This window comes from Oncorhynchus clarkii, chromosome 8 (genome assembly GCF_045791955.1).
Source record: "Oncorhynchus clarkii lewisi isolate Uvic-CL-2024 chromosome 8, UVic_Ocla_1.0, whole genome shotgun sequence".
NCBI lineage: Eukaryota > Metazoa > Chordata > Actinopteri > Salmoniformes > Salmonidae > Oncorhynchus > Oncorhynchus clarkii.
In genome coordinates, this window is record NC_092154.1 from 35,800,914 (window position 1) to 35,820,608 (window position 19,695).

Below are 19,695 nucleotides of genomic sequence, written 5' to 3' on the forward strand. Positions count from 1 at the left end.
TGCTTTAATAGCAGCCAAGTCAAGCATGTTATAGAACACAGCAACAGGCCAACGGGGCTGGTGCCTCCTTTCAGAGTATAGCCATGCCATCGGATCCAAAATATCCACACCAACCTATGAAACAGAAAAGAATAGAAAACATTAGGATTATTTTGCGTAAGTTTATCTATATGTGGCGATGCTTATTAAGTGATATTGACATACCTTTGTTTGGTTGCAGTGCGTAATAGTATAGATTGCAAGCTGTCGGATGCATGGTGATCATTGCAGAAACGTTCCTTCTTGTCTTGCATTGGTATAGTGTGAGTTTTGTCTTGTCATTCTTTCATCACCATTGTGGAGTACAATGGCTGTGCAGGTGCCTTATTCGTGTTCGCCAATGACGGTGAAGAAATTGTCCATGGTGACTTTTCTCCCCTTGCCAACATAAGTTTCCACAAGCCTCATCACCACATTCTCCGACACTTGCTCACCTGCTGCCCAACGTGGATGTTTTCCCAGATATGGAAAGCCATTCAGCATGTACTTGGTGTCGATGTCAGTGGCTAACCAACACTTAATTCCAAACCTGTCGGGTTTGCTCGCAATGTATTGCGTAAAGCCACAACAAGTTTTTGCTGGGAACAATTGTTCATCGACAGTGATGTTCTTTCCTGGTTTGTAACATGCAATGCTGTTCTGTACAAACATCTTCCAACCGTTTCCAGGCATCGCATTCTCATTCTCCAGTAAACGCATGATCTCTCTCAAGGTATCCCATGTCATGGTTTCTCCAAAGAATGGTATCCTATACATGTATGACCAGAAGCTCACCATACTGCATATACACGCTCTTTCCACCGAATGCTCCACAGACATACAGGATTGGAATGAACGCTTCCAGCTCATCAACAGAGACAGATCCCAGGCAGTGTCTCCTTGATCCCTGTGCACCACAGTTATGGTACAGTCTCTGATGTGTTGTAGCATGTCCATGTAACATTAAAAAAACGAAAGCTGGCGAGTGCGTTGCTGATGTTGTTTTTTTGCTTGTTGCGTAGGGCCTGCTCTCTCGGTGATGACATGTTGTGCTGTTGTCATCGGTGTATTCTTTCCAAATGGTGCCATCGGTGCCACGGTTTCATTTGGGTGGTGGAACGAGCGCCTGCTCAGTGCGCACTGTTCTGGATTTTTTTTGCGTTTAGGCCTCGGAGGTGCAGGTTATTCAAGTCGAGGCTCAGAATCAGAAAAATAGTCATCAGAGATGTCAGGATTAATTTGTTCCCCTCCATCTGAGATATTCTCATTCAGATCTTGTAGCGGTGCTAACGCAGCATATGCATCCATTCGTCTTGGTTATCTTGCCATTCTACATTATGCAGGCTCTCACTGTGTACTCCAAGTAGGCCAGAGTAGACTGATAAAATTGCTTGGATTTAGTGGACTGATATAGGGTACATACCGTGTTGAGATTTATAATTAGAATATACCAATACAATAGAATGGCCTGCCCTATTCTTCATTCACAGTTGGTGATTCCATAATTATATTTTCACTTCCCCTCACTCATCAACTCACCTAAATGTGAAATACATTTTGGTTTAGGTTCAGTTTCGAGGCAATTATTGGGGTGAATATCAACTGGGCACTTTCCAATGTCGGGAGAATGAGTGGAGCAGGCCCTACTGTCGGGAAACCATTAAAATAATGACATGTCCTCCTAAAACTGGTTATAACTCCAGTTCTGTTTGTGATAAAATGATTCTAACAAAGGCAAGTGTGTTATATAGACTTATTTAGGAAAAGTCAAGGATGGTGGGTGGCATGGTTTTGAAAATAAAATACATGAATGAGCCGTCAAAATGACTGCTTTAGCAGTTCTAGTGTTAAAAAATCCCCCCTCAATGTTAAAGGGATACTTCACCTAAATGACTAAATTACATATTGGTTTCCTTACCCTGTAAGCAGTCTATGGAAAAGGTATGACAGCACCATGCAATAGTTTTGTTGTCCGCTGTTTCAAATGCTACATTTTTAGCATTTGTGGCACAAATTCAATGGTACCTATATTAACGTACAAGCATGTCCAAATCATCCTGAAGTATCAAAAAATATATTGTGTGACTCAATAATGTTCCTCATAGATGATTTGTATACGTAGCACTGAAATGCTAATATACTGTAGGTATTGACTTGCATTGTATTTGTGCCATAAATGCTAGAAAGTTAGCATTTTAAACAGTCTCCAGGTAAACAAAACCAAATCATGGGTTGCTGTTATACCTTGTCCATAAACTGCTTACATGGTAAGGAAACCAATATGTAATTTTGTAATTTGGGAGAACTATCCCTTTAACATTGATTTGGGGGGGGATTCTTAAAAAACACCTAAAAGTAGGAACACCACTGTCTAGTGGTCAGAACCTGGTAATATCAGCATGCAGGATGGGACATAAAACTAACAAATTGAATGACTCATTTCTCTTATCAGGGAAAGAAAGACATCACCAAATTCATTACATAGGATGAAGAAACAATACGCCGAGCCTCAGCTCCATACTACTTGTCAGACATAGAGAACTGATACAGTATACTAGTTGTTAGGGACGGTGTGGGGGTTCTGTGGGTTGACAATTTCTTTGGATTCCTCATGTCTTACTTACTAACCAAGTTTCCATCCACAGTTTTTATGCGATTAAAGTCATACCGTATAAAGCAAAACCCAAGACAACTGTGATGAAAACAGGAAGTTTTTGTACCATTTTATAAATGCTGACACATTTGTTCGTTCGACATGCTGGGATCTTTTTGTGTCTGTAAATCAATAATGAACTAAATGGAGGTGGAAACGTGTTTATGTGCAAATATTGATGTAATGTATACATACATGATATCGGCGTAAACTTGGAGTCACTCGACGATATGGTGTGTGGTCCTCCCAATATGTCTCGTGAAAGCATGCAGTTTTAGGCTACCGATGAAATAACTTATGATAAACTTCACAGGGAGGTGAAAGTCCACAGTGATCTTGATGCGCCTTTCCGACAAATATTGAGAGTCTGATTCTGGTGACAGGGTGATCAATGCTTGACTGCCGTTTGACAAATACAAATATTCTCACTATAATCTATAATAATCTCATCATGTAGACTAGCCTTTTGTATTTACACTGTATATACAAAAGTATGTGGACACCCCTTTAAATTAGTGAATTCGGCTATTTCAGTCACACCTGCTGCTGACAGGAGTATAAAATGGATCACGCAGACATGCAATCTCCATAGACAAACATTTGCAGTCGAATGGCCTCAGTGAAGAGCTCAGTGACTTTCAATGTGGTGCTGTCATAGGATGCCACCTTTCCAACAAGTCAGTTCGGCAAATTTCTACACTGCTAGAGCTGCCCCGGAGCAACAATGGCTCAGCCACAAAGTGGTAGGCCACACAAGCTCACAGAACGGGACCACCAAGTGCTGAAGTGCGCAGTGCGTACAAATCATCTGTCCTTGGTTGCAAGACTCACTGCCTCTGGAGCCTGCCTCGGGAACCAACGTCAGCACAATGCCAAGCGTCGGCTGGAGTGGACTCTGGAGCAGTGGAAATGCGTTCTCTGGAGTGATGAATCACGCTTCCCCATATGGCAGACCCAACGGCCAAATCTGGGTTTGGTGGATGCCAGGAGAACGCTACCTGCCCGAATGCATAGTGCCAACTCTGAAGTTTGGTGGGGGAGGAATAATGATCTGGGACTGTTTTTCATGGTTCGAGCTATGCCCCTTAGTTCCAGTGAAGGGGAATCTTAACACTACAGCATACAAAGACATTCTAGACGACTCTGTACTTCCAACTTTGTGGCAACAGTTTGGGGAAGGCCTTTTTCTGATGCCCCAGTGTACAAACCGAGGTCCATACAGAAATGTTTTGTCGAGATCAGTATGGAAAAACTTGACTGGCCTTCACAGAGCCCTGACCTTTACCCCATCGAAAACCTTGGGGATGAATTTGAACGCCGACTGCAAGCACGGCCTAATCCCCCGACATTGGTGACCTCACTAATGCTTTTATGGCTGAATGGAAGCAATGTTCCAACAGCTAGTGGAAAGCCTTCCCAGAAGAGTGGAGGCTGTTATCGCAGCAAAGGGGGCACCAACTCCATATTAATGGCCATGATTTTGGAATGAGATGTTCAATGAGCAGGTGTCCACATACTTTTGGTCCTGTGGTTTATTGTCTTAATGTACATTTTAGAATATTCGCATGAAAATCTGTCGTCATTTGGGTGAAAACCTAGCTATAGTTAGGAAAAAGTGTTGTCCAAATCAGATATATTAAAATTGCCAGTTTGGTTGCAATCAATTAGCGTAATTTCTCAGATTTCAAATTACATAAAAAAAGATATATAATGTTTCAGGAATGCTTACCTGTTTCTAACCACAGAAATTGTTTCAGAACAATCTGAGATGGTCGGCGCCATGGCTTGCTGAAATGACATGGATCAACCCTGGAGTCACTGTCTCTGTTTGTCAGGCTGCTGTGGTGGTGGTGGAGGACTCAACCAAACAGACACACACAGTGAAACTGAAAGATTCCCACTGTCCCCATGTGGTGTGGTGTAGCATGTGGACCATGTTGTGTGATCCATGGTGTGATTTGCACTGTGGTTTGGCACCAGATGAAATAAGGAAAAGCTTTGATGTTTCATGATGACTTGTTTTACAGTGCACTTCATGCGGATGTCTTCCTTGTTTCGTGATTTACAGTAAATGTGTATGACATTGAGTTTCAACATTTCAACATTTTCTGAAAACCCCTGTGAACTATGGGAACGTTTCCAGAATTTTGCAAGCCTTGAATGAAGTGGAGATACTTCATGAAGTGTGTTTATTATTGTGTTAATTCTATTTGCACACATTTGCACACTAGTGTTGTTGTGGTTGTGTATCTGAGCTGCAGGGGGAGACGAAAATCTTGAAGCTGAAGAACCTTCGTCCTCAGGACTACGCCAACTACAGCTGCATCGCTTCTGTTAGGAACGTCTGTGGCATTTCCGACCGAAACATTGTCTTCAAACTCACCAACAAGACAGGTTAGTCTTCAAACTCACCAACAAGACAGGTTGGTATCATAGCATAGTTTTCAAACTCACCAACAAGACAGGTTAATCTTCAAACTCACCAAACTCACCAACAAGGTTTATCAGAAAACAGCAAACCTCCATCCTCTTCTTCTTCCTCTCCAGCATCTCCCTCCATTAAGCTGCTGGTGGAGGATCCCATCGTGGTGAACCCTGGCCAGACGGTGTCCCTGGTGTGTATCACTACGGGTGGGGAGCCCAACCCCATGCTGAGCTGGGTCAGCAGCTCTGACAGCCTGCCTGAGAAGAGCGTGGTGAAGGGTGGAACACTCACCCTGCCAGCCATCACTTCAGACGAGGCTGGGGTCTACAGCTGTGTGGCCAGTAACAACGTGGGCAACCCAGCCAAGAAGTCTACCACAATAGTGGTCAGAGGTGAGAGGGGAGCAGGAGTGGGTGTTTGTTGTAGGTGGAGTGTACAATACATATATTGTAGAATCCTTAGAATAGCACTGTCAGCCCTGTCAAGGGTCCCGACCTCTAGGTAAAATTACTTACTGTATGTAATGGACTGACAGAGGCAAGGTCAGAGATTTTAGTCCCGCTTAGGCTGCTCATGTGCTATTTCTTTATGAGCTAATCCGCTTTTCAACATTCAAGTGAAAGGAATGGTTATTAATATGGTTACTTGTTTCTTTTGCTGCTACAGAGTTAATACAGTGTGTGAGCATTGTTTCACTACAATTGACATATCTCACTTTTGATGTTGCATTAGGAAAGCTGTATTGCCTGTACGATCCTACAACACACGGTGCTATAGTTGGAGACACATTGAGAGCATATCAACATATTCCATACAGTGTTACGACTTCTGTGCAATAAACTGTAGGGTGAAGCCAATAGCATGGGGATGCATGTGAAACCACTCATTAAAGATACTTATTAACGGCCAATTAGAGTCATTAAGCCATGGCAGTCAAGCTGAAGGCACTACAGGCTGTTTGACAATCAACTGGGATGAAGACTTAGCGTCCAAGTCTCTTCCCCTCAAGGTAATTGACACACGAAGAAGCTAATAATTGCAGACTTGCCTTTGGGAGCAGCCAATGTGTTAAGGATTTAGTGTCCAAGGCCCTTTCCCTCAAGGTAATTCATACATGGAACAGCCAATATTATAGACTTGCCTTTGGAAGAGCCATTGGTTCTCCGGCCGTATAGTAGGATGAGACATTTAAATGTTTGATTTATATAGTGTGAGTCTTCAGTGTTGTGGTGAGTTGAGTGAAGACTGTGTTGCCGGAGAAACTGGGATGAACTCAGTGAAGTAGGACAAGCACTTAGCACAGTTAATTTGGTCATGCTGAATATGACAGCTGGTTAGGATAGTGGTGGTGGTGGTGTGTGTGTGTGGGCATGTGCGTGTGTGTATGAGCATGCATATTTTGTGTGTGTGCATATGTGTGTGTGTTTGTGTATGTGAACAGATATTACACAGTATATGTGTTACTATCTGTTTAAAGTATGTATATTTGTTTACACATGTTTGTGTCTTTTTGTTGATCACACTCTAGTCCTTGAGAAGCCCTCTCATGCGGGTGTTGCCAAAGGGACTGTCTGTGTTTTCCACAGATCTGTTGTCAGCAGATGGTGGCGTTTCTGACCATGCTGTCCCACCAGCCATGCTGGCTCGCCATTTGGCTCGCCCCCTCCTACAGTGCTGTGTGTATGTGTGTGTGTGTGTTTGGCTTGCCCCCTGGTACAGCTCAGCATGCTGTTGGTTCACCGCAGCTCTACTACCATGATCTTTTCATGGATAAAAGGAAGGAGACACGTCTGTAAATGCAGGTCAATACCCTGTGTTTTTAGTCCAGATCACACAATGTTTGGCAACAAAAGGATACTTTAGTGACACAATGATATATTCTCCACCTCTGTCAACACTTAGTTCATTTGTTAGGGAATGTGTTTGCTGTAAGGTTTGTTTTAGTGTGTGTGTGTGTGTGTGTGTGTGTAACTACTGCATGTCTGTGAATTGTTCACTACACCGGTTTATCAAACGTGAAGCGACAGCATGCAGTGAGAGGAACGTCTAAGAGACATTGCCTTGCGTTCATTTTCTTTTTCCCCCACCAATACCATTTGCACACCTAGTACTGTAGCTACGTTTCCTAGCACTGTAGCTACATTTCCTAGCACTGTAGCTACGTTTCCTAGCACTGTACCTACATTTCCTAGCACTGTAGCTACGTTTCCTAGCACTGTAGCTACGTTTCCTAGCACTGTACCTACGTTTCCTAGCACTGTACCTCCGTTTCCTAGCACTGTACCTACGTTTCCTAGCACTGTACCTACGTTTCCTCCCTGTGCGTTCTTAAAACAGTGTGCTTTGCAGGTGTGTGATGTGAAGAAATGAGTGGTGCTGGAGGTATCAAACATTCAGAATCAAACGATGTTCTGCTGTTGTCTCGCCTGACAATTCCTCCAGGACTTTCTTCCTTCCAAATGACTCCAAATGAGACATCAGCCATTTCAGTCAGCAAACACACAGCAACTCACACACACACAGGCAACCCCTCCACAACACACACAGGCTCTACACTCTCTGTGAGGGGGTTCTGTGTTATTAATAGCAGAGAAAAACTGCAATGGGTTTCATAGTGAGCCTGCCTGCTGATGTTATTTAGGCTGTTGTTGAGAATTGTCAGGGGAAAACAAACCCCTCATGACGTGACTTGTAACAACCTGGACGCCAGCATGTAAATCAACATGTGAATGACTCAAATTTGCTCTGGAATACATTCTGGTCCGGAGCTGCATACATTTCCATTCATAAATGGCAAATGTAATGGTCTGGGTGAGTGGGCCTGGCAGACAGACTAGAGAGTTGGGCAGCGGCCTTCAGGACTGGGGTTATTTGTCAGTGTGTGTAAGTGTGGTTGTTTGTGTGTGTGTGAGTCCTGCTGGCCTGTGACTGAACTTGTCAAGTTCATTAGAGGTCAACCAAAAAGGTAATATACAGCACAACGGCCTGTCACTCGCCACATCCAAACATTGGCATATGTCAGTGTGTGTGAGCGTTAGTGTGTGGAGGCATGGCGTGAATGTGTGATAGTATGATGATAATCAGAGAGGGGTGTGTGTGTGTGTGTGTGTGTGGTCGGGGTCTGGGGTTGGACGGTGTGTGTGTGTGTGTCAGGCGGGGGTCTGTATGGCTGGGGTCTGGTGCTAATGTCTCTGTCCCCTGTATGTCTTTACCCTTGACTAATGTCTCCGAGAGGAGGTAGGTAAAGTAAAGTAGAGGAGAGAGAGAGCCATCTGGCCCTGAGAGGACCGCTAAGCTAAACCTGCTGATTACCAGTGGGAGAGATGAATGGATGTATGGAGGCCATTGTATGGTGCCAAATGAGAGATGGACAGACAGAGAGGGAGAGAGACTGGGGGCTAGAAAGAGAGATATAGGTGTCAGTGTCATCTTGTCAGCCAGTCTTGAGGAGGTTTCAGGAATAGTGTGTGTCTGTCTGTCTTTATGTGTATGTGAATTTGTGTTTGTGTATACGTGCCTGTAATTGTGTCATTGTACCCACGTCAGGGGCAGGTGTCCCCTCGTTAGCTAAGCAGCTCCCATGAGGGGGTATTGTAATCAGCCGTGTGACTAGAGTCCTCTATGGACCAAACCCCAAAAGAGACTTCTTTCATTGTGTCATTATCTACTTATTCATGATACAGGCCACCCATTATTATTCACCACAGCTACTGTACCACCATGGAGACTATTACACACACACACACACACACACACACACACACACACACACACACACACACACACACACACACACACACACACACACACACACACACACACACACACACACACACACACACACACACACACACACACCCCTACACACACACACACACGTCTAAAGTCTTAAAGCCAGGGAGAATAGTACACTCTCTTTACAGGCACAAGCACTTTGGCTAAACAAAACACGCAGGAGGTTGCATCATGATTCATATTCAAAGAGGTAAATAAAATCCAGGTAACCAGAAAGTATCCTATTCATCAGTGCCCTAGCTACAATGTAATCAGTGTAACCTCTTTAGATCATAGAAGAAAGAAAGAAATTGCCTGACATTAGTGGAGTGTAGTAAGTGCTTAAACAGTTCCTTCCATTGTCTTTCTGATAATGCAGGGTAGAAAAGTATTCTGTAGAGTGCAGGTAGGAGTAAAGAGCTTTAAAAGAAAAGTCTTACTGGATACAGTATTCATTGATCATTTCTTTCTCTCCCGCACAACCATGGCCCTGGTTCTGTGACAGAAATGTTCAGAGCGGTGAAGAGAACCAACTTCCAAAAGCCTTTTCATTAATAATGCATGGTGAATGTGTGTTTGTGCACGTTAACTTTCATTTTGTGCCTCGGTGCTCACGGTACTTAAACGCTTTTAACTACTGCAGTGAGCTAAATCAGGGTCACACAGAGTGTTTCTTGGTAGTCTTAAACAAATCTACTTTGACACAAAAGTATACACCTCACAAACATGGTTATGGGCTTAGAAAAAAAAGACACCTGTACCATGTCAGATATAGAGTTGAAATGTATTCCATTTTGAGTTTGTATCCCAATATGACACTATATATACACATCACAGAAGACTGAAATATAACAAAACTGAATAACATTCCAACCTTGAGGCCGATTTGGCCATTTGAATGCAGGAAAGGTCTACATTCAGTAAGTGTTTCCTGTTTCTGAGCTGTTTTTTTGTATGCAGGCTCTCTCCTGTCTTCCAGCATGGTCTCAGACTAGAATGAAACATAGTAAATTAAAATCTGGGACACAAAATTAGTATATTATGGCAAGAACAGCTCAAATAAGCAAAGAGAGACCTTCAATTACTTTCAGACATGAAGGTCAGTCAATCCAGGTCAAGAACTTCGATATTTATTTAAAGTGCAGTCACAAAAACCATCAAGCGCTAGGATGAAACTGACTCTCATGAGGAAAGGAAGTTACCTCTGCTGCAGAGGATAAGTTCATTAGAATTAACTGCACCTCAGATTGCAGCCCAAATAAATGCTTCACAGAGTTCAAATAAAAGACTGATCTCAACATCAACTGTTCAGAGGGAATTGCGTGAATCAAGCTTTTGTGGTCGAATTGCTGCAAAGAAACCACTACTAAAGGACACCAATATGAAGAAGAGACTTGCTTGGGCCAAGAAACACGAGCAATGGACATTAGACCGGTGGAAATCTGTCCTTTGGTCTGACGAGTCCAAATTTGAGATTGTTGGTTCTAACCACCGTGTCTTTGTGAGATGCAGAGTAGGTGAACGGATGATCGCCGCATGTGTGGTTCCCACCGTGAAGCATGGAGGAGGAGGTGTGGGGGTGCTTTGCTGGTGACACGGTCTGATTTATTTAGAATTCAAGGCACACCCTTGAATGAGTAGGTGTACCCAAACTTTTGACTGGTACATACACACATACACACATACACAAAAATAAATAACACAATATCACAACATACTGTCCCTTCCCTCCCTCATCCTCTCATATCCCCTGTTGGCCAGCATTCTTACTCCTGATAAATAGAAGGCAACTGTTCAAAAAATAAAATTAAAGGCTGCCATCTCAAGAAAAAGTAATCAATACAACCTCTCAAAGTGTATTTAATTTTTTCTAAGTGTAAAAAAGACATTCGATCTTTCAACCAAGATGTTACAGTGGGAGGTTTGGAGGATTTCCAATTAAGCAAGATCTGCTGGCGGCTATGAGGGAAGCAAACGCTACAACGTCTGCTTTACTTTTAGTGAGACTAGGTAACAAAGATGGACTCCAAATATAGCAATCAAAGGACAAGGCTGCAGGTCAAGATCTAAAATTTTAGAGAAAGTATTAAAAAAGGATGACCAAGACTCAGACATCTTAGAACATGAATAAAACATATGGGTGTGGGTTGCCGGAGTGATTGAACATCCCATTTGTGTCTGGGAGGAATTTACAACGTTTTTCTTTGGTGTAGTGAATTCTGTGCAAGACCTGTAACTGAATTAAACGTAATGAGTACATGAGGATGTGGAGTTAGCCCAGTGGGCCTCCTCCCACCAGTAAGGTCAAGTTCAAGTTCACTACCCCAGTCTGTCTTGATTTTGTTTATTGGAGAGGGTTCAGAGGAAAGCATAATGTCATATAATCTAGAAATAAGACCCTGCTGATTCCACAGCAAAAAATAAATAAAAAATAAAATAATAATAATAATAATAAGTGGTTGTTCCAAATAGGGTTTAGAAGAGAAGGGGCAGAAAGTCTAAAATGTTGACGAAATTATCCCCAGATCTTCAAAGTAGAGAGCACAATGGGGTTTCCCGTATACTTTGAAGGACACAAGGACAGTGAGGCACAAGTAAGAGCAAAAAGGGAGGATGATTGGCAGGAGTGTGCTTCTAATGAGCACCAGTTGTTACTTGAAGCATCACACCAGACCATAATCTTTAGAATATTGGTTGCTCGATAGTAAAGCAGTACATTTGGAAGTGCCAATCCTCCGTCATGTCTCTTTTTTTAAAGTTTTGCTCTATGTATCCTAGGTGATTTGCCTGCCCAGATAAAATGACTGACGAGCCTGTCCAACTTGGCAAAAAAAATATTTTGGCAGAAAGATGAATTCTGCCAGCTAAAGAGAGAGACTATCCCAGCGTTTTAAGTCTGCTTTCACTCATGTGACTAGACATGCAAAGTTAGTTTTATGGAGGGTAGCTAGAGAATGTGTCATATTCACACCAAAATAGGAAAAACCAGAGGGCTCCAGGGGGAATTTGCTTGGCAGTGGGGTTGATCGGAAAACATTCCCTTTTCTGAATGTTTCATTTGTAACCTGAGAATGATCTGAATGTGTCTAAAATATGTTATTAACAGAGTTCATAGGGTTAGTGATATATAACTGTAGATAATCTGCACTTTGAACACTTTGTGTTCTTCACCAGCTCGGTGGATGATGATGATAATTTTAAGGCCAAGGAAAGTGGTTCTATCGGAACTGCAAAAAGGGAGCGGGGACATAGGACACCCTTGACCGGTCCCTCTGGAGACGGGGAAGTATTTTGAATGTTGAGAGTTACTGTGTACCCTAGCCATAGGAGAAGAATAGAGCAGACGTATCCATGAGATGAAATTGGACCCAAAACCAAATCTTCCCAAAATCTTAAATAAATAATCCCACTCCACCTGGTCGAAAGCCTTCTCCGCATCAAGAAAAACAACAATTTTGGAGTCTGGAGAGACAGAAAGAGAGAAATTAATGTTCAAAAGACGGCATACATTGGAAAACAGTTGTCACCCTTTGATGAAGCCCGTTTTAGCATCAGCTATGACATCCTGAAGGCAGGGTTCCAACCGGCATGCTAGAACCTTAGATAATAGTTTAACATCAGCGTTCAAAAGTGAAATGGGCCGATATCCACCACATTCTGCCGGATATTTCTCTTTTTTGAGCATAAGTGAGATAAAGGCTTGAGTTAGCATCGGGGGGGAGAGAGCCCTGTGATATGGAGTCCATGAACATATTTAATAGTAATGGGGCGAGTTGATCTGAGAATGCTTTATACAAATCGACGGGGAAGCCATCAGGGCCTGGGGCCTTGCCACTTTGCATTAACTTTAGACCCTTTGTTATCTCATCTAGATGCAGAGGGTTATCCAGAACTTTACTCATGTCCATATCAATGGATTGAATATCCAAGTTATCTAAAAAGTTGTCCATAGCCGTATTATCTGATGGGGATTTGTAGAAGTTAGAATAAAATGACACAAAAGTTCATATTAGGGGGATCACTTGTAAGATTATGGGAAGAGTCATTTACCTGAGAGGTGAGATGCTGACTGGCATTTAAGTTGGTTTGCCAAAAGATGGCTGGCCTTGTTGCCATATTCATAGTTCATCCCCTTTGTTTGTTGCAACAGAAACTCTGCTTTATCAGTGGAAGTCTTAAGTAGCAAAATTTGAAATTGTGTTTTTACATTGAATAAAAGCAGAGACACAGAGCTACAAAATGGTATAGCATACATTGCATTTGAGGAACAATTGTAAAGTATTTCTGCAAAAGAGATTTCTACATTCATGACCCAAATGGGTTGTGTTGATCCATGGCGCTTCCTCCACCCGGACACAAAGGACTCCTCCTACTTTTCTCATGTTCATCAAACCTACTCGCGCGTAGACTACTTTTTTATTTTTTTAGATAGTACCATTCTCCCCTCATTTAAAATGACAGAATATTCTGCTATAGTAATTTCAGAACATCCCCCCCCCCCCCACATTCTGGACTTAGCTCTTAATCCGAACACACACAAAAAGATTAAACACGGCCCTATGTATTCATTCAAATTAATAAAAATGACGACACCTCCCCCTCTCTTCTTTGGGAGACGTTCAAAGCTGTATGGGGAAAATATCATTTCTTACCATGCTCATTATGTCAAACAAAGGAAACTGAATCGTCAAGAACTCGTGGACTCATGACAATAGACCGGCAGTATACAACTTCACGATCCCCTGAATTATACGCAGAGGCTGAAACTTGAAACTCAATTATTGATAAGAGGAGAAGTCAAATGAAGAAGAAAGAGGAAAAGAGAGATTGAGAGAGGAGCAGCATGAAAAAAAACATCTGAATAAAATCTGAATAAAATCCTTCAGAGAGACAGAAACAGAGCACAAGAATATTTGGATAATGCCAACATACACACCCCCCCCCCCCCCCCCCCCCCCCACCACCACCACCACGGATCCCCCGACATTCCCAACATAGACAAAAAACAATTATTAAAGCGATAGTACAATACCATTTTATAGAAAAAAATGCAAATCCTAAACTCGTCATTATGAACAAGACGAGCAGCAGGAATTCTCTTACTCAGCATCCGTTGATTACCCTAATGTGCTGTGAGGTCAAACTGACCTAGGAAAGAAGTTACATACGCCCTTGAACAAATAAAATATGTCATTAGGCAAGTGCACTAATTGGGGTTCGGTCACACTTTAAACAAAGAGTATAACCTTCAGCTTTAGTTATTGAACAATGTTAACAGCGATCAGTGACATTTCAATGGCCATGATATGATGTAGTCCACTAGGTGTGGCCAAAGGGCAGAGTAATGACAAACATTCAAAATGAACCAGTAGGCTATGAAAACGGTCAGCCCCTGTCTTGGTAAATTATTACAAACACCCTACATAATGTAACATATCATACTAATTTAAGTGGCCAAGATTTTTATTTACTATGCTACATCTAACCAGTCCAGGTTGTCTCCTTACCTCTTCTTAATAAGTGACTCAATTTCTGTGCCTGGGCTCTGCCTTCTCTGTATACCAACATGCTCCACCAGCTTACTCCACACCGCTTCTATAGTCGCATGTTCTTTTGAGGTATGGATGAAGTGCTGGAAGTGATGTAAGAACAGGCGGAGACAAGCAGAGCGATGGGTTTACCCTCCTACAGTAAATGGGAAGGTTTTGTTTCCGAGCGGTGCCCGCGTTAAAGATTCACTGGGCTTTTGTAATGATTGCGTTGTTGTTGTTGTTGTATAGAGGTGTGTGTGTGTGTGTGTGTGTGTGTGTGTGTGTGTGTGTGTGTGTGTGTGTGTGTGTGTGTGTGTGTGTGTGTGTGTGTGTGTGTGTGTGTGTGTGTGTGTGTGTGTGTGTGTGTGTGTGTGTGTGTGTGTGTGTGTGTGTGTGTGTGTGTGTACATGCATGCGTGCTTGCTTGCTTGCTTGCTTGCCTGTGTCTCCTGTATCCTTGCTTGAGGAATGTGTGTAGAGTTTTGGGGAAGGATTTGGGGTTTGGTGGACAACATGTTTTCAAGAGGGAGGCAGTCCACACCGTGTTGAACTTGAACTTGACTTGACAGTGTCAGAGTATTCACACTAGACAGTTAACTAAGGTAGAGTGAATTGTTACAGTCTTAATCCAATGTTTGTACACTGACACCTTTGTGACACACATGTACACACACGCACGCACGCACGCACACACAACATTTTTTTTTTTTACTTCATTTATCTAGGCAAGTCAAAATCTTATTTACAATGACAGCCTACACCAGCTAAACCCGGACAACGCTGGGCCAATTGTGCACTGCCCTATGGGACTCCCAATCACAGCCGGTTGTGATACAGCCTGGAATCAAACCAGGGTGTCTGTAGTGACACCTCAAGCACTGAGATTCAGTGCCTTAGATTGCTGCGCCAATCGGGAGCCTAAATGGGATCTGATTGGATTATAGTAGTCCATCCCCTAGGATACAGTCTGTGTACTAGTATTAATGGAATGCTGTAATAGATCAACTCAACACAGAGGCAACACAAAATAGCCTTTCACACTGTTAAGGTACACTGGTAGAATCCACTCTAAACCATTTAATTCACTGATTCCCCATACAGTACCTCTATGTGCTTGTATTTACTATTTATATGGTTGGAACGAAGTGTATACTGCTTCCACCACTGTGTAAATACGTCCAATAGTATTACTGTATTATATTATATTACATCTCAGGAAAATTAATTTCCAACATGATGACATACTAGGCTGTTCTATTGAGAGCGTACAGACAGAGCGGTGATATGGCTTTTCGTTAATACCTGATGTTTGAATTGTGAAGGTCACTGTCAATCCATGGATATACTGTGATTCAGCACGACTTTTTCAATATCAACAGACATAATTACGTACGCAACTCATTTTGAACAATATTATATGTAATATCAAATGGGCTTTTGCCTTCACTATAGTCGAATACCTACAGTATAGTCGATCCATAGCTGTATGTGACCGACCGCCTTGATTCGATTTTATGTAGCAAAATGTGAAATTGTGTAGAGACACAGAGCTACAAAATGGTAAATCATATGTAAATCAAATCATCATCATCATGTGATGGCCTTTGAATGTTTTTGTACCGACTGGAGAGAGTTTTTTTGTCTACAGCCATTCAACATCATTCACACCCTCTTAAGCTTTAGCCCTAGCAGAGCTGGTTAGGTTGTTTACATGTTATCCAGAGCATTGGTGACTGTAACTGTGCTGCTGGCAAAAAAAAAAGTATTATGCTTTTTTGCCAACCTTTAATTACATAATTTATTCTGCGCTCTGGCACACTCAGACGAGAGTGCTCTGAAATCGGAGTAGATGGCCAGACTGAATTTATGAATGCACCCGAAATGGTTACTTGCATCCGAGATACGAATAATAAGATAATACACATAACGATGGACTATCTTCCATGTGTACATCATTCATGGATGGACGAGTCTTCCTGTCACGGATGCCATGGTTGAACTTAGTTTGAAGATGTAATCCGGAGAAAGGTGTTTTCTCCATCTCCTTAGCTATCTTACTCTAATTCCACTGATTTCAAAACTCTGTCCTCCAGAAAGTGGAGAGCAATACATAGAATACTGACCAGCTCAAATAGACAGAAGGGTTCTGTATTGCCGACCAATCGAAACTCATCTCTCGGCATGTCCAGCCCACTCATTATTTCAGCCAATCATGGCTAGCGGGAAGGTTGTTGCCTTATTCATTTTTCATTACATTTTTTATTTACAGATGGCATACAATTTATTAAGGCACATGAAAGTTCACATGTTCAAGAAGGCATTTCTACCCAAAAATGCATTTTGATTAAAAAAAAAGTTTACTTTCAAATGGCTCTCCTATGAAGTAGTGACCCGCGACATTACCCTAGTTTCCTGAAACGGGTCACATAATGTTATTCAGCACCACTTAAAAAATATTTGTAAACCTGTTACAGTCCTAAAGCTGCTCCGGAGAGAAAAGTATGTCACAAATTAAACGTGTGAAGATAATTTAACTGTGATCTAAGCCTTGCAGGAACCTACCCTGACATGAATCAACCTCGGCCAAATTGTGGATTCAGAGTTATCTAATAGAACTCAGAGTTTTTTTAATGGAAGCTTCTCTAAAGTCAAACATGTAAAGTGTGGTGTACCGCAGGGCAGCTCTCTAAGCCCTTTACCCTTTTCTATTTTTACCTATGACCTGCCACTGGCATTAAACAAAGTATGTGTGTCAATGTATGCTGATGATTCAACCATATACGCATCAGCAAACACAGCTACTAATGTCCCTGAAACCCTTAACAAAATGTTGCAGTCTGTTTTGGAATAGGTAGCCAGTAATAAACTGTTCCTGAACATCTCTAAAATTAAGAGCATTGTATTTGGTACAAATCATTCCCTAAGTTTAAGACCTCAGCTGAATCTGGTGTCATGACGAGGCCCTTTCTCTCTCTCTCCTAACCCAGGTTTTGTTATCTCAGGTCATAAATTCTTGGCAGAGACTCTCTCCCCCAGGTCATGCAGAAAGAGAGGGAGAGAGCACAGAGAGAGAACAAAGGCCTTCACTTGGCCAAACTCCTAAATCCCCAAAATGGGAGAATTAAATAATATTTATACTTTTGAGAATGTGGGAATGGTCCGTGGACACATAATGGACAGTTATGACGAGTGTGTTTCATTTGGTGATCTCATGAAGGACAGGAAACACACACAACGGTATATTTTAAAGTGTACATTTCCAGCTGTCAGGTTTACATCTAAATATTGTGAAACGTATGTGATTAAACATTAAACTATTTGTGAAAATAGAAATTATTAACATTCTAAATGAGAGTATGGATTTTCATATAAAGATTAACTAGTCAGTGGCCACACACCCGTGAGCCCAGACATCACATTAGGCATCATAGATACGCCTCTTATTTGACAGAGGATTAAACCCACCAGACCAAAACATGCCGGGTGACGCTGGTGTGAAGTCTTTCAAACTACAACAAGGCAAATAAACCCACGGTAAGCCGGACGTCTCTAAAGGTTAAGACCACACAAACCATAAGACTAGAAAACCATCCCACGTGGAGCATTAGCTACACGGCTGGAGATGGTTAGACTCTGAGACTATCGATTCACTACAGAAGAAGCAAATTCTAGATGACACGAATTTCCGGTCTGCAGTTAGAAATTACTTTAACCTAGAACGAGAATACTGACAACCGCCGAAGCATCAATCTATGAGAACATTTCTGAATGGTAGTCTGAAGTATCCATTCTAACCACCAGAGCCGCGAAAGACTTACCAGAGACTCTGATGAACCCTACAAGACGATCGAGGAATCCAACAGAGAAGCCACCAATGACATACGGGCGTAAATATATATACATTGCTATTATTCTCGAATGAGCGGCCGTTCATGTGGAAAGGATTAGCATATCAATGAATATAATTATAGACTATGTGTAATGAATCCATTTTGTCTTTCCTGCTCTCTCAGTCCCACCCCTTTCCTTTTGTCTACCAAGCTGTCATGTCTGTTTAGTCCACTAGGGACTTTTCTATCATTGTTAGTAACCAATATCTACTGTTTTTTTTTATGTATTTCTGTGATTATTTTGTTAGTTAGTAAATAAATAATTAAGCCAGTTTGTATATTGCTGATTCATTATGGAAACTAAGGTTTGTGCATACAACCAAGAATTGTACGACGTTCAGATGAGACTGAAAGAAAGTAAAGTATAATTAATGATGACTGAAATGTAAGAGATCTTTAGATCTCTAAGAATTCATTCGGAAGGCGGACCTCCTTAAATAAACTTCTCCATGGTGCCCCAGGTTATTAATGCATTTTTTGTTGCATGATTTAATCGCGTAATCAATTAAATGTTAGGTATTAGATTTGATAAAATAGCATGTCATCACATTAAGGATACTGAAGACACGACACTGGTAATGAATGGTGTAGCTGTTGAACAAGTTGAGGAAACTAAATTACTTGGTGATACCTTAGATTGGAAACTGTCATGGTCAAAATATATAGATTCAATGGTTGTAGAGATGGGGAGAGGTCTGTCCGTAATAAAGAGATGCTCTGCTTTTTTTGACACCACACTCCAAAAAGCAAGTCCTACAGGCTCTAGTTTTGTCATTGTAACGGTTTTCTTCCGTTGAAGGAGAGGAGGACCAAAATGCAGCGTGGTTAGAGTTCAACATGTTTAATAAAGACCATAACACGAGAACACTACAAAATAACAAATGTGAAAACCAAAACAGTCCTATCTGGTGCAATGACACAAAGACAGAAGACAATCACCCACAAAATACCCACAGAATATGGCTGCTTAAATATGGTTCCCAATCAGAGACAACGAGACAGCTGCCTCTAATTGAGAACCAATCTAGGCAACCATAGACCTACAAACTACCTAGAAAGGAAACAGCCCCATAAACATACAAAAATCCCTAGACCAGACAAAACACATAAATCCCCCATGTCACACCCTGACCTAACCAAAATATTAAAGAAAACAAAGATTAACTAAGGCCAGGGCGTGACAGTCATATCTTGACCATTGTCCATTTGTGTGGTCGAGTGCTGCAAGGAAAGACCTAGTTTAGCAGCAACTGACCCAGAACAGAGCGGCACGTGTTGCACTTCATTGTATTCAGAGAGCTAATGTAAACACTGCATGCCAGTGTCTTTTGGCTAAGAGTTGAGGAGAGACTGACTGCATCACTTCTTCTTTTTATAAGAAACATTCAAATTCCAAATTGTTTGC

The 19,695-nt window shown here is 41.8% G+C and overlaps 1 protein-coding gene across 1 annotated transcript in view; it reads left to right on the forward strand.

Annotated features, from left to right (window-relative positions):
• LOC139415323 (MAM domain-containing glycosylphosphatidylinositol anchor protein 2-like) overlaps nucleotides 1-19,695 on the forward strand; it is a 348,607-nt gene that overhangs the window by 186,461 nt on the left and 142,451 nt on the right. The window contains exons 5-6 of the mRNA XM_071163380.1: nucleotides 4,933-5,065; nucleotides 5,219-5,488. Coding sequence (XP_071019481.1) covers nucleotides 4,933-5,065; nucleotides 5,219-5,488 — 403 coding nt within the window. The remainder of the gene's footprint in view (nucleotides 1-4,932; nucleotides 5,066-5,218; nucleotides 5,489-19,695) is intronic.